The sequence below is a fragment of the Carcharodon carcharias genome, chromosome 1 (assembly GCF_017639515.1).
Source record: "Carcharodon carcharias isolate sCarCar2 chromosome 1, sCarCar2.pri, whole genome shotgun sequence".
In the NCBI taxonomy this organism is placed as follows: Eukaryota; Metazoa; Chordata; class Chondrichthyes; order Lamniformes; family Lamnidae; genus Carcharodon; species Carcharodon carcharias.
In genome coordinates, this window is record NC_054467.1 from 44,431,948 (window position 1) to 44,448,252 (window position 16,305).

The 16,305-nt window shown below is 45.8% G+C and overlaps 1 protein-coding gene across 1 annotated transcript; it reads right to left on the reverse strand.

The window, feature by feature from the left end:
• On the reverse strand, nt 1-3,617 carry LOC121279753 (interleukin-8-like). Its single transcript, XM_041191039.1, has 4 exons — nt 3,468-3,617; nt 2,581-2,716; nt 2,391-2,460; nt 1-648 (listed from the first exon to the last, which is right to left on the reverse strand). Exons 1-4 carry the CDS (start codon nt 3,529-3,531, stop codon nt 631-633), a joined length of 288 nt encoding a protein of 95 aa, XP_041046973.1. The 5' UTR covers nt 3,532-3,617; the 3' UTR covers nt 1-630.
• Between the last annotated feature and the right edge of the window lie 12,688 nt (nt 3,618-16,305).

The window sequence follows — 16,305 nt, forward strand, 5'->3', positions numbered from 1 at the left end:
TGCTTTCAATATGAAATTATATTTTATTGTAATAGAAAATACATGAATATAAAATAACAGCATAAATATTAAAAATGTACAGTGGCATAGAATGGAATTGCAACACAGCACATTTAGGTCCTGAAATTCTGGGGATAATTTCCCTTCTCTGTTGCAAGATCAATGAAGATATTATATAACCAGGATGGACTCCAGTCAAAGTTACTACAGGAAACTGGTTAAAAATCCCATGAGGTTTCAGGGCCTTGTAATGAGAAACTAAACCTTATAACAAGATGACATGGCAGTAACTCTTAGAACGTGGTATTCTGATTGCTTAATGAAATACTTTAGATTCTATTATCCAATCCGGAAATCAGAACCAGCCTTCATTCTATCTCTCAGCCACTGCCAATTATGTTACCTTTGATACAGGCGATAAAATGCAAAGAGATGAATGTACATGTAATGCTCACCTGAAAATACTTTTATATTAACTGATACAATAGATCTAAACTTCGCAATACAATGTAAATTAATCATAAGTTATGGGTTGCTGAAAGGTAGAAGAGGCTGAATTGGATGTGAATTCCTAAGCTTATAGTCGTCGGGGCCTTGTTTTTAAGACATTGAGCTTTTCTTCACTGAACTTCATCTGTTTCCTTGGAACTGTACAGAATTCAAGAATGAATAAAAATTATACTGTGAATTTCTCAGGTTAATGATATTTATATAAACAAAACTAGGATTTTGAAAACGGTTGATAAATCTGCATTAAATTTTCTCAGAGGGTAAATGACATCACAGTATGACAGAATATTATTATTTTTCCGTGCAATCATTGGGCCAGAGCAACTAACACAGAAGGAGAGAAAACATTTGTGCGAATATTTTTAACTTAGTTGATTGTCAGGCATATGAGTAGCATAAACGGGTAGGTGGAGGCATAGTGGTATTGTTGCTGGACCAGTAATTCAGAAGACCCAGGGTAATGCTCTGTGGACCTGGATTCAAATCCCACCATGGTAAACGAATTAAATAACCATTCTCAATTGCTATAAAAACCCATCTGGTTGACTATGCCCTTTAGGGAAGGATATCTGGTGTGACATGTGACTCCTGATCCACTGTAAAACAAAAATGCTCCCTGAACAAGGGCAATTAGGGATGGCCAGTAAATGCTGGCTTAGGCAATGATGCTCACACCCCATGATTGAATAAAAAGTCACAAGCATAGTTCCAACTAAAACTGACTGATAGGATTTTATCCTATTTCAATCAAGCCCTTGAGGCAATGAAGCACTTTTCTTGCACCATCCCACAGGATAGCAGCATAGAATGGTTTCAGATCAGGTGGCATGGTGCTGGATCCTCATCCTGTTATCTGCCACAAACACCACTGGTCGTTCTTTCATCGTACCACATGAAAATGCTGATGGGATGTAGGCCCCAGTTTCCAACCGAATTTTCTCCTGTTCATCCCCCTTACTGCTGCTCTCTCTAACCATCTGATGAAAGGTGGCAGTGGGTCTGAAGTAGTGCCGATCATGCCCCCAAATTAATAAATGGAGACAGCCCTGGTAAACCCTCCTCCTTGTTCTAATTCAGCTTATTTAGTATGTCTGAGTCCCAATTAATTAGGAAAGTGGGGCATGCTACCATTTGGGCAGAATTGGAGTGGCATCAGAAGATTCTGCCCAGCTGTGCTTGCCCCAGAGAGCAAAAGCTCATCCCATCATTCCAAAATTATTCCCAAGTTGTGGGGAAGCACACTGTCAACAGTGGAACAAGCACTTTAGAATTGTTGTAGCCTTATCTTCAATACTAGGTGATATTAAGTCAGGAATCTATAGTAACTAGCCTCAAAAGTGAGGAATAGAAATGTTACATCAATACAATAAAAGGTCATAACAATACCACAGCAGCTTTGGTTCCGATATTAAGTCTAATGCCTGGCAGAGGCTACAAAGCAGGGGGGCTGGGGGTTGGGTAGGGAGAGCACAGCTAAAATGGAGTGGATGATTTATTCACTCCTTTCCCACTTAGATTTGATTGCCAATTCAAAACTGCAGGCAGACAGCCCCACCCTTCCTCAACAAGCTGCTGCGAGATGGCTTTGGTACCTGATTTTAATTGGGCGCATGAACATGACAGCAGCGTTGGCTTCCCCACCAGGCCAAACCTACCAGGAACGTGGGTCAGGTTGGACTAGTGTTGTCAGATAAAGCAGAGGAAATCTACACCATGGCTAATTTGAGTGACTGATGCTATGACTAAACATAAAGTGGATCGTTTCCTGGGGCTGATTTTATCTCCATGCAAATCGGGGCTTTTTGTGTTAATTGAAATCTTGCCCAAATTCCCCTCTCTAATACTAATATTGTTCAGATTAAAGAACACAAAGAATTTACCTTGGCAATGATCCTCTTCACCCAGGTTTCATTTGGATTCAGACAGAGTCGGCCACGTTTGAGAGTGACACTGAGGAAACAAAAGAACAACGGCAATTAGCTCAAATGGTCTACTCTCAATTGTATGAATTTAAAATCATTATTGAAAGAAACAGAAGGTGTATAAGGACCTTGCTTTATAAATACTTACATGATCTCTACATTCTCACAGTGGGGCCCACTTGCAATAATTTCGGTTTTCTGTATGTGGTTCGGATGGATGAACTTTGAGTGTGTTTTGATACACTGACATCGCAAGTTCGTTCCTGTTCTTCCAATTGATGCAGCTATGAAGCAAATTAAATAACAGAACTTCAGTTCTTCTAGATTTTTAAAAGTGATTGTTTATTTCACATCTATTTATAGTTTTATATATATATTTTTATATATATATTTTTATATATATATATATATACATATATGAACAAATTTCAAAACATTTTGTACTTTAAATCACATTCTCTCCCCTGTCTCTTTGGAAAGACAGCCTGGAGTCAGTTTGTTATCAAGAGTTTCAGAAAGACATATTACAGTTTGAAAGCAAAACGAACCAGTGTTGAAGTGAATCACGTTTCCTGAAGTAACAATATGGAATAACCCATTCCCTTGGATTTAACTCTAATTTTCCAATGCGTTTTAATTTTACATATTCTCTGCCATGATACACTTCTTAATATTACTCTATGTTATTCAATGACCAATTCAATCTACAATGCATCTTTTTGGTTAAAATACATACTTATCTCCAGCCCCGGAGCACAGGTATTCACCTGTGTAATGTATCCCTGGCAGCCCTTAGCTCTGTATTTGATGTGTGCTCGCTCAGATCACCCATTGCTGACGCTTTTCCTACTGAAAATGAGTTTCTTCTCTATTGGTATTCTTTATGATTTTTTATGCTAACTGGAAAAATTATCTGTAAATGCTGGCTATTTTTAGTGGTAAACAATTAAACAATTTACAACAAGGGAAGTATGTATACATACGAGTATGACTTTAGATTCCATATATCTACTATGGAGTTTGATCATTTCTTACCTTGTGTGGAAGCCATGTAAAGCACAAAGAGAGTGAGGATGGTGAGAGTAACTTTGCTGTCCATTGTCCTTCACTATATGATGCTTGTTATCTTTTTGTTTCTGTGCTGCTATGCTGTTGCCGTATCTCTCTGATCCCACTACCCAGCTGCTGTATTTATACAGCGATTAGGGTGAATCAACATTGGGTGATCACATTGTTTGTATTTCCTAGCAATTACATGAACACCAATGACTGACAGACTAAATAAACTGATGGCTGTAAATTGTCAACCACTTGGACCACCAATCCATATTGCACAAAGGATTTTTCTTGCCACAAATCATGTTTCCGTTCCAGCCCTTGTAGATCAGAAGCAGCTGTGACTCATTTCTTTCATTACTGTTTATGAGACATTGCTGTGTATAAATTGGCTGCCACATTTCCTACATTATAACAGTGACCACGTTTCAATAAATATTTCATTGGATGGTAAAGCAATTTGGGCATAATGGAGTGCTACCATCCAGAAGGAAAAAACAGTAAAAACTGGGAAATAATAGTACTGGGCCAAACCACCTTTCCTTCTGGGCAGCTTGAGAGGGTTTGATGGATGTTTACTCTTGCAGTACTCACTTAGATGCTTGAAGTATTATTTGCCATCAGGCAGAATACTTGCACCAGTCTGATTCACACCCTACTCCATCTTCAATACAGATTTTCTTTATTTTATGTGTAATAAACTTACATTTATACAAAATAGTCTGTGTTTCAGGGAACTCTCCCGTAAGTAATCTATTTCTTGCTATTAATAAAGACTGGTAAACATGTAAAAGACTCTGGTGTAAAATTGTTTCAGTATTTTAATGATTTCAATAATTTTAAATATATTGCCAATGTGTAAATTTATTAAGTGTCTATGCTATCAATGTAAACAGTAATCAGTTGCTTAGTTGCTGCTGTATAGTTTTCCACCACCTCTCATGCCTGATTTAGCTGCAATTCTCACTGGTCCCTAGCTACAGGATGCCTGCTGGACTGCCTCCGTAATAGTGCATCTGTGGTAATTGAAGAATGCTGATACAATCAAGTATGCATTAGACCCATAAGTGTTGTAGTTGCTATTTTGGCTGGTTGGTAAATAGTCTGACACATCAATTATAGATTTTTGCTGATTTGAGTTAGTCTGTAATAATATTTTGTAGCCAATTTCTAAAAGAAACAAAGCCAACTGGGGGGTGGTCTTTTCCCCTGAGGGTAAGAAACAGTCACTCTTTAGGATTTTCACAGAGGCACCCTCTTAATGGGTCTGGAGGCAGGCTCCCTGTCCAATTAAGTGTGTCAGGCAGGTTCTCGAAACTGGAGGACCTTTCGGAGTCTTTCAAGTTTGAGAGGAGCAACAGATTGTGGTGGATGGTAATTAACTGAGAGGGCACTTCAACATGGAGGCACCCTCTCACCAACTTTTCAGAAATGTAATTAAAAAACGGTTCCTGCAGCCTAGTCATCGCTGTTGGGGGTGGGGAGCCCCCCTACAGGACTGCTTGCCTGGAACGCTGGCCCCTTGGCCTGCAAGTGGCTGCTTGCCTTCCAGCAGTTTAGCTGCCCCCTGCTGGTTTGGGAAACTGGAGGCCAACTGGAAGCTGCTGACCAGTCGCCCTGTTGACCCCAGTGGCTGGTGCTGGAATGGGGTCAGGAAACTGGCTTTCTGTCCAGTGCCAGTATTTTTGAGCCCCGTCAGCCTCTGTGCCACTCCTGACAGAGTCTGAAAATCCTGCCCACTGTTTTCATATTTGCCAGCAATTCTACATTTAAACAAAAGAACTTTGTGAATATTCAGTTCGGACAATGGAACCATCCCAGATTTGCACAAAGTACGGTAGCAGGTGTGAAAAAATGTTTTACCCACTGGCCTCAATGGTGTGTTTTCGCATTGTATTATCCCTCTCCCACCTTATTAATTATGCAGCCACAGGAAACATGCCATCTTGCTGGTGGGCGACCTCCGATTTGCCCGCTACACTGTTACCTCACCACTTCCTCACGCTGGGCGCCATATTTAAAATGCAGCCATGGGCACACTTCTCAATGCTTGCAGACCAGGACTGCTGCAGTGAAGACATGGCCGCAAAGGCCAGGAAGACTGCAGCTCCCGATTCAGTGACACATCCCCGGGATGGCTTTTGGACTCCGTGCAGGCCCACCACGATGTCCTCTACCCCCCCACTCTGGCCACAGAAGGCTCAACAGTCTCATCAGTCCAGGAGACTTGGAGGTGCCGGCAGAGGTGGTCAGTGCCAACACTGCGCACAGGAGGCTGGCCACCCAGTGCAGAAAAATGATGAATGATCTCATCCGTGCCGCCAGGATAATTCAATCATCTCATCACTCTCAACTCACACACTCACAAGCCCATCACACATTCACTATCTCACTCACTGCCAGATCAAGGGACGTCACCACTCATTCTCTCACACAAACCCTCACATCTCCATCTGGCCTCATCTCTTCTGGAGACTGCCTCCACAGCCCTCACCACCTTAAGGACATTTGCACAGATCAAATCTGCCCCTACACACACCCTGGATACCCCACTTCCCCAGTAGAGCCTTGCCCTGCAGCCTCTTTCCTTGCCTGAGGCCATTTCTGCCCCTTCCTCAAGCAAGCCCTAGCCTGCAGCCAATGAAAAGCCACCCCCACCTTACGGCTGGTCTGGTAGGTAGAGACCTGCCCGTGAACCCCCTAAAATTGATGTGGTGCTGCCTGTGATGCCTGGCACTGATGACTGTGGGTACTGCCCGAACCAAAGTAGGCAAACAAACCTAGAAATCCTGAGCAAAGTGCGGCTCACCAGGTGCACATCTCATATGTAGAGTTGTAAAACACGTCAGCATGATCCAACATGGGGGGATGATTCAGGCAAGGAGGGCTTATAATGAGATGCTAAAGTATTAAAATTAGGTTCCCCAGGTGCAGCAGTGGGAATTGTGGCCTGCCATCGAAGGGTGGAGTGTATGTTGGCAAACGGGTTTCATGACGGCATAAACCCAAGTTTTGGCTGTCATCCTTCATGATCAGTACAGAATTCAAGTCCATTCACAACCCCTCTGATTATGAAATAAAAACATAAGAACATCAGAAATAGGAACAGGAGTAGACTATTTGGCCCCTCGAGACTGCTCCTCCATTCAATAAGATCATGGCTGATTTTCTTGTGTTTTGATTTCCACATTCCCATCTAACCCTGATAGCCTTTGATTCCCTTGCCTAACAGGAATCTATCTACCTCTGCCTTAAAAATATTCAATGACCCTGCCTCCACCAGCTTCTGAGGCAGAGAGTTCCAAAGTTGCACAACCCTCAGAGAGAAAAAAATCCTCCTCATCTCTGTCCTAAAAGGAGGACCCCTAATTTTAAGACAGTGCCCCCTAGTTCTGGACACGAGAGGAAGCACCCTTGTCAAAGCCATTCAGGATCTTGTATACTTTAATCAAATCACCACTCACTCTTCTAAACTCCAGTGGAAATAAGCCCAGCCTGTCCAACCTATCCTCATAAGCCAAACCACTGATTCCAGGTATCAATGTAGCAAACCTTCTCTGAATCGCCTCCAATACATTTACATCCTTCCTTAAATAAGGAGACCAAAACTGCACATAGTATTCCAGGTGCAGTCTTACAAATGTCCTGTATAACTGAAGCATAACATCCTTTCTTTTATATTCAATCCTTCTCATAATAAAGGATAGAATTCCATTAGCCTTCTTAATTACTTGCTTTTTGTGACTCATGTAATAGAACACCTCGATCCCTCTGCACCTTAGAATTATGCAGCCATTCTCCATTTAAGTAAAACTCTGCTTTTTTGTTCTTCCTGCCAAGGTGAACAACTTCACATTTTCCCACATTAAACTCCATTTGCCAGATCGTTGCCCACTCACTCAACCTATCTATATCCATCTGCAACCTCCTCATGTCCTCTTCGCAACATACTTTCCTCACTATCTTTGTGTCATCCGCAAATTTAGCTACCGTGTCTTTACTCCCCTCATCCGGGTCATTGATGTAAATCGTAAAAGGTTGAGGCCCCAGTACAGACCCCTGTGTGACTCCACTCGTCACATTCTGCCAAATCAGAAAAATACCCATTTATGCATACACTCTGCTTTCTGCCAGCCAGCCGATCTCCTATCCATGTTAATATGTTACCCACTACACCATGAGCTTTTATTTTCCGTAATAATCTTTGATGTGGCACCTTATCAAATGCCTTCTGGAAATCCAAGTACAGTATGTCTACAGGCTCCCCTTTATCCATTGTACATGTTACTCCTTCACAAAACTCCAATAAATTTGCTAAACATGTTTTTCCTTTCACAAAACCATGCTGACTCTCCCCGATTGCCTTGAGCTCTCCTAAGTGCCCAGCTATAACCTCCTTAATGATCAATTCTAATAACTTACTCACGACAGATGTCAAGCTAACTGGCCTATAGTTCCCTGTTTTTGCCTCCCTCCCTTCTTGAATAGAGGGGTTATATTTGCTGATTTCCAATCTAATGGAACCTTTCCAGGACATAGTGATTTTGGAAAATTAACACCAGCGCATCTACTACCTCATTAGCCACCGCTTTTAAGACACTAGGATGTAGTCCACCAGGACCCGGGGACTTGCCAGCCTGCAGCTCCATCAGTTTGCTCAGTACCATTTCCCTAGTGGTTTCAATTTCACCAAATTCCTTTCCCCCGTTCAGCTGCTGATTTGCAGCTATTACTGGAATGTTTTTTTGTTTCTTCTATAGTGAACACAGGAGCAAAATATTTGTTCATTTCTTCCACCATTTCCTTATTATCTATTAACTCCCCACTGTCACTCTCTAGAGGACCAACACTCACTTTACTTACTCTTTTCCATTTTAAATACCTGTAGAAACTCTTGCTATCCGTTTCCACATTTCTACCTAGCTTCCTCTGATACTCTAATTTCTTTCTCTTGATTAACCTTTTAGCCATTCTCTGCCGTTCTTTATATTCTGTCCAATCATCTGTCCTGCCACTCATCTTTACAGAGTTGTATGCTTTTTCCTTAAATTTGATGCTCTCCTTAACATCTCTAGTTAACCACGGATGGTGGGTCCTCCCCTTAGAACTTTTCTTTATAGTAGGAATGTACATATTTTGAATACTCTGAAATATCCCCTTAAAAGTCTGCCACTGCTTCTCTATTGATCTATTCTCTAGCTTAGTTTCCCAGTTCACTTCAGCTAGCTCAGCTTTCATCCCACATAGTTGCCCTTATGTAAGTTTAAGATACTAGTCTTAGACCCTTTCAAACTGGATGTAAAATTCAACCATATTGTGGTTGCTGCTACCTAGTGGTGCATTTACTTGGAAGTCATTCATTAATCCTGTCGCATTACACAATACCAAGTCTAATATTTCTGTGGAAGGGTCATGAGGACTCAAAATGCCAACTCTTTTCTTCTCTGCCGATGCTGCCAGACCTGCTGAGTTTTTCCAGGTAATTCTGTTTTTGTTAACATACTCTCTGGTTGGTTCTAGAATATGCTGCTCTAAGAAATTATCTCGAAAGCATTCTAAGAACTCGTCATCCAGGCTCCAACTGCCAATCTGATTTTTCCAGTTTACGGGCAGAATTTTCCCTTTGTCATGCTGGGGTGGACCCTGCACGTCCGCGTGTAAAATGACGCGTGGTGATGTTGGGCGAGCGTCCCAACGTCACCACGCACCATTGTGACATTTTGTTGGGCGGGTGCATGATGATATCCACTGCGTGCCTGCTATTAATTAATGTGCCACTTAAGGCCCTTGAGTCACCAACTGATGCCAGTTTTTCGGCGCTCGTGCAATCGTTGGGTCAGTACATGGGCTCAGCGGGCAGGTGGGTAGGAGACATTTGTATAAACCTCATTCACAGGCGGGACAAGAGGGCTCAGTGGGGTCGTGAGTGTGCTCTGTCAAATATTGATTTTTCAAAGTTTTTGATACTCGCCTGTATGATCTGCAATACTTCAAAACACATACCAGCTGCGTGGTCAGGACTCACAACCTTCAGGTCAGCACTCTGCAGTGAGGAATCTTTTTTGGGCCTGCAGGTTTCAGGAAGCCTTCCCTTAGCCTAGGAATGGGAGCTGAACTCTCCACTGGAGGCACCTCCTCTGAGGAGGAAGGGAGGGTTAGAAGGGGAGGAGGCCAGGAGTGTACATTCAGCCTCCAGGGGAGCCACCTTTGGGAGGTCAGGCACAGGCACAAGCGGGGTAAGGCCAAAAGGAAGTCCAAGATGGAAGGGGCCACAGAAGACACCACTATCCTGTTGCCACGGTATACAGGCGGTGAAGCAGCTGCCTCAATATGTCTGCGGTATAGTGCTGAAGGAGGCTCCGTCTCTCAAGGGAGATGGTCAACTATATCTGTGAGATGATTGGGCCTGAGATCTCTGCGAACTGTGTGGTTGGGCACCCCATGCCAGTGGCTCCAAAGGTCACAGCTGCCCTCAACTTCTATGCCTCTGGCTCCTTCCAGGGGTCGGTGGGTGATCTTTGCGGTGTCTCCCAATCAGCTGTCCACACTTGTGTCAAGCAGGTTCAAACGTGCATTGACCTTCATCCACTACTGTTGGGACCAGGCAAGCCAGACACAGTGAGCCAGAGGTTTCGCAGCCATTGCTGGCTTCCCCCATGTCCAGGGTGCAATAGACTGCACACATGTGGCCATCAAGGCGCCAGCAGGTGAGCCCAGTGCCTTTGTCAACAGGAACGGCTTCCACTCCATGAACGTGCAGATAGTGTGTGATCACAGGATGCTGATTTTACAAATCTGTGCAAGGTACCCAGGCAGCTCCCATGACACCTACATCCTCAGACATTACCAGGTGCTGGGGCTCTTCAGTGCTCCAGCCCGGCTGGATGGATGGCTGCTGGGTGACGAGGGTTATCTCCTCAGAAGGTGGCTCATGCTGCCTCTTTGCCATCCAAGAACAGAAGCTGAGCAGCGTTACAATAGGAGCCATGCCTCCACAAGTGCTGTGGTGGAGAGAGCCATTGGTCTTCTCAAGATGCCCTTCCGATGCCTGGATTGCTTGGGGGATGCACTCCAGTACCCCCCAGATCATGTCTCGGTGATAATGGTTGCATACTGCGCACTCCACAATCTTGCACTGAAAAGGGGGACGCAGTGGCCAATGAAGGTGTCGATGCAATGGCTGCATCTGTACATGATGAGTCCAGCAGTGATTCCGAGGACGAGCATGCACAGGGAAATGCTGAGGGGGTAGACGCTGACCCAGGACTACAACAAGGAGGCAGGGACATCCGGGAGGCTTTAATCCAATGAACCTTCAGCTAGCACAACACAGATGGATCTCCAGGACAAGCCTGGGCTGTAGGCTTCATACTCGATACCTAAGTGCCAAATCTTCCAGGTTAGGAACAATAACTAAGGACCTTTTAATAAAGCTAAATGTTCACCAAAGCACCCCTAACATTTTTGGCAATCATACACATGCAGAAGGAAAGAGGCACCCTCAGCCATGGTCACATGTCTTAATATCACAGGCAAAGAAACTTAATGAAACAAAGTGACAAGGGTGTTCCAATTCAAAGCAAATTATAAAGACCTCATCTCAGGCCAACACAAAAGCACTACTGATAAACCCGTGGTGTGTCTAAGGTTCCTTATGTTTACATTTACAGGTGCTATATCTTGGTGCTGCCCCATCGCTGGGAGTGGCATCTGAGACAGCCTGCTGACTCTGCTGTCCTGTTGGCTTCAATGACATTGGTGGTCGTCCTCTGGTCTGTGGAGCCTGTGCTGGCCCCGCCTGGGAGGGAGCTGCCAGTTCCACAGCTGGTATCTCACCAGTTGTCACAGCCTCACTGGATGCTATGGTCACTGGCAGAGGGGCAGAGGAGCTGGTGTCTTCATCTGGAGCGCCCTAAGAGGAGCCCACAGAGACGACAGGCGGCTGCTGCACTGACATGAGGTCATTCAGACCTCCCTGCTCACCATGGATTGACGGGCACCAAGCTGGGGAACGTGATGCCCACATCATCTCCCACACTAGCACTGACCAGCTGAGGTCAATGCCGATGTGAGGGCTTGCTGGTCCGAGCGCTTCCCCAGGAAGCCCTGATGGGTCTCCTGGAGCAACCTCTCCACGAGAGTCACCACCCTCTCCTTGAGGAAACATGATGCTCGGACATGAAGTTCATTGCTTTGGCGAGCATCCGTGTAGACTCCTCCACCACGGAGACCAAGCCAAGCATAGCCTCATGTATCTCCCCCAGATGCTCCTGCACACCCGGCCACATTTCCTGCACCTGCTGCATCGCGGACGACTCCAGAGGCACATCATCAGGCACCAACTGAGCATGTACCTGGTCCCCTGCAATCCTCCAACAGCTGGTGCCATGGGCATCTCTGGCTCTGCCAGCTCCTCCAGCGACTATGAAGTGCCATCACCACTGTGCCCCGGGACACTAGCCATTGTTCTAACTCCCACCGAAGTGCTGGTATCTGTGCTGGTGCCTGCCTGGCAGAGATGGTGTGACGTGGGTGAGACTTCAGGTCCCTCAGGTGTGAGAGGGGGCCCCTGCTGCTCCTCCTCCCAGCCCTGCTCCAATGATGCTGAAAGGAAGAACAAGGACAGTGGATAGTTAACATGGAGACAATGTCAATGTGTATCTCTGTCCCCCAGATCATTATGCGCTCATCCTTCCATAAGCAATGGTCAAGCCATGTTGCAAAAATTAAATCACTGAACATTCAGCACTGCTGTGGCTGTTGGGAGGACAATTCTGACCTCGCTGTTTGCTATAAATACCTGGCTGTGGCACCCCAGCCTCACTGACACCAGTGGACCTGTGTGCATGGCGCCTCTCCAGATCCAGGGCCTCCTGCTAAGAATGGTGATGTGCACCTGGCCGCTGCCAGTCCTCACACGCTCGGCCGCGTTATGAGCATTCTTCTCCTGAAAATGGAAGAAGAGCATTGATTAGTGGGAATTGCACATGGACTCTGTTCACGCATGGCCCACCCCAGCCAGAGTGGGACATATCAGGGCTCCAGAACCTCCTGACCCCGCTGCTGCCGAGCACTCACAAAGATGCTGGGCCTGCTCCCCAACCCCCCACCCTCCCCTTGGACACATGCTGCCTACATCACATTTGGCACCACACGGTATATCCTTTCATAGCAAGGAGGCACAAGCATGTGGAGTGCAGGGGGCAGCAGATCGATCAGTGCCGCGCCACCTTGAAGCTCCCCTCCCAGCATCTCATCACCCTGACTTTGACATGTCCTGGAGTTCCAGCACTGAGCCTGGGTGCAGCTCCTCCAGTTTGCCCTCAAAACAGTAATGTGGGTCTCAGTGTACCACTTGCTGCAGGCGCAGAGCCCATCCCATCACCACCCTCCGGCTTGGCCAGCCCCGATGGCCTACCCTCCGGCCTGGCCTGCCCTGATGGCCTACCCTCCGGCCTGGCCAGCCCTGATGGCCTACTCTCCGGCCTGGCCGGCCCCCTTGGCCTCCTCCGGCCTGGCTGGCCCCGATGGTCTACCATCTGACCAGGCTTGCCTTGATGGCCTACCTTCCGGCCTGGCCTGCCCCGATGGCCTACCCTCCGGCCTGGCCTGCCCCGATGGCCTACCCTCCGGCCTGGCCTGCCCTGATGGCCTACTCTCCGGCCTGGCCAGCCCCCTTGGCCTCCTCCGGCCTGGCTGGCCCCGATGGTCTACCATCTGACCAGGCTTGCCTTGATGGCCTACCCTCTGGCCTGGCCTGCCCCGATGGCCTACCCTCTGGATTTGAATTACTTCCATTGCCCCTCTGCAAAGCCCTTCGCCCAGCCTTTGCGATCAGTTTCTCCAAGGCTGCCGGGCCTTCCTTAATACAGGCTGCCAGGTCGCCATTGGATCCGGAGGGCTGAGCGCACCCACCGCCGCCCGCCCACTCCCTCTATGCACGAGAGTTGTGAAGCATGCTGGGCGGGCCTTAATTGGCCCATCTGCGTAAAATGGCGGTGCCCACCCACACCCGCCCCTGCTCCAGCCCCCGGCATCCAGAAAATTCTATCCTATGTGTAGATTAAAATCACCCATGACTATCGCCATCACAAGCACACAATAGCTTCTCTTGAATACATTGTCCTACACTGTGGCTACTGTTAGGGGGCCTTTAGACCACTCCCACTACTGACCTTTTCCCCCTACTATTCCTCATCTCCACCCAAACCAATTCTACATCCTGATCTCCTGAACCATGATCATCTCTAACTATTGCACCAATGCCCTCTTTGATTAACAGTGCTACCCCTCCACCTTTACCTAGCTTCCTATTCTTCTTGAATGTCATGTGCCCCTCAATATTAAGGACCCAATTTTTGTTGTCCTGCAGCCATGTCTCTGTATTTGCTATCCAGTTCATATTTATTTACTTCAATGTGTGCCATCAATTCATTTAGTTTGTTATGAATGCTACGTGCATTCAGAGAGAGAACCTTCAGCTTTGTCTTTTTGTTATCCAAGTCTTGACTGTTGATGTATTCTTAGGTCTTTTCTTTCTGTCCCTTCCTGCCATTCTCTGACCCTCATTTCCCATATTACTATTATGCTCACTTGTCCTGAATCTATCCCTTGAATTGCTACCTCTACCCAAGCTTGATCCCTTCCCTCTCTTGATTAGTTTATAGCCCTCTCTACTTCCCTATTGATGTAATTTGTGAGGACACTTGTTCCAGCATGGTTCAGGTGTAAACCATCCCAACAGTACAGTCTCCACTTTCCCCAGTACTGATGCCAGTGCCCCACAAACCGGGACCCACACAAACCAAACCCATCTTTGAGCCACGCATTCATCTCTCTAATCTTATTTGCCCTGTGCCAATTTGCATGTCGCTCAGGTAATAATCCAGAGATTATTACCTTTGAGGTTCTGCTTCTTAATTTGGTACCAAGCCGCTCATACTGGCTTTGCAGAACCTTTTTCCTAGTCCTGCCTATGTAATTGGTACCTACATGGACCATGACAACTAGATCCCCCCACTCCCACTGCAAGTTTCTCTCCAGCCCTGAGCAGATGTCCCGAACCCTGGCACTGGGCAGGCAACAGAGCCGTCTGGAGGCTTGCTCTTTACTGCACAGAACAGTGTCCATCCCCCTCACTATACCGTCCCCTACTACCACTACATTCCTTTTTGTTCCCCCAGTTTGAGCAGCTTCCTGTACCACAGTGTCATGGCCAGTCAGCTCGTCCACCTTGCAGACCTCACTTTCATCCACACAGGTTGTGAACACCTCAAACCTGTTTGCCAGTTGCAAAGTCTGAGGCTCCTCCATTACTGTCTGCTCGGTCCCATTACCTGCCTCACTGACAGTAACATCTTCCTGTCCCTCACTGCTGACCAAAACAGATAACCCTTTTCTAAAAGGTGTGACTGTCTTCTGGAACAAAGTGTCTAGGTATTTCTCACCCTCCCTTATGTTGTGCAGTGTCTATATTTCGGCTTCCAGATCATTAATCCTGATCCGGAATTCCTCAAGCTGCTTACACTTGCTGCAGACAAGTTTGTCATGGATCACCTTGGCGTCCAAAAGCTCCCACATCCCACAGTTGCAAAATAACACCTGTCCCACCATTCTAACTTATGTTATTTAGTTAATTTATTTCAATTACTTTCTTCCTATGTATGCTACAATTTACTGTGTTTATTGAATGCAAGGTATGTGTTTTAGATGATTGTTTAAATTACTTTATTTTTATTGCTTTATTTTTATTATCTTTATTGTTTGATTTTAATTTTAATGTTTTCAAATTTTGGATTATTATTGTAAATTTTTAGTTCTTTTTATTTATAGATCTACCTGAACTTGCCTGTCCTGAGCTGGTTTCTCAAACACTGTCCCTTAGACTGAGCATTTACCGGCCAATCAACATACAAGCTTCCTGTGATGTCACAGTTGCTTTTTTCTCTTTTTTCCCAGACTGCAGCCTCACAGCAGCTGAAACAGTGAAACAGTGCGCTGCTCAGCTCCCGACTGTCTCCCACAGGTCCGCTCCGCTCTGACTCCCAGCAACATAAATAGACACATCATAATACAGAAAACATATAGAAATGAAATGACGAGTGGCAAATAGCATTTGTGCCACATAAGCGCTAGATTTGACCATCCAAAAAGGCAGGAAACCTAAGCATCTCTTGACCTTTAATCTCACCACCATCACTAAGTCCCCTACCATCAACATCCTGGGGATCACAATTCACCAGAAGCTTAACTGGACCAGGCACAACAACATTATGGTTGCAAAAAACAGAGCAGAGCAGACCATGTGATGAAACATTCACCTGCTGACCTTTCAAAGCTTCTTCACCACCTACAAAACTCAAGTCAAGGGTGTGATGGAATACTCACCATTTGCCTGCAGTGAGACACTTTCAGCAAGACTCAAGGAGCTTAACATCATCTCGGGATCTTGATCTCCCTTGATCAACCTTTTTTGCCACTAGTCTTAATATTCATTGCCCTTCATCACCAGCTTGCAAAATTTACTATCCATGGGAAGCACTGCAACAATTCTCCAACTAAACTTCAACAACACACCCTTCCCTGCAACTCTACCATTGAAAAGCGAGCAGCAATAGTATGGGGACCACCAGCTCCAATCCTCAAATATCCGTTTTTTTAATTCATTCATGGGGTGTGGGTGTTGCTGGCTGGGCCTATTATTTTTTGTCCATCCTTAATTGCTCCGGTGAAGGTGGTGGTGAGCTGCCTTCTTGAACTGCTGTAGTCCATGTGGTGTAAGTGCACCCACAGTGCTGTTAAGAAGGGAGTTTCAGGA

Bases quoted from the DNA above. Each gene is read 5' to 3' on its own strand.
- LOC121279753 (XM_041191039.1), bottom strand. From the start codon at position 3,531: ATGGACAGCAAAGTTACTCTCACCATCCTCACTCTCTTTGTGCTTTAC. The intron at 2,717-3,467 runs GTAAGAAATGAT...TTTGCTTCATAG, and splicing joins TTACATGGCTTCCACACAAG to CTGCATCAATTGGAAGAACA. The intron at 2,461-2,580 runs GTAAGTATTTAT...TTGTTTCCTCAG, and splicing joins TGTGAGAATGTAGAGATCAT to TGTCACTCTCAAACGTGGCC.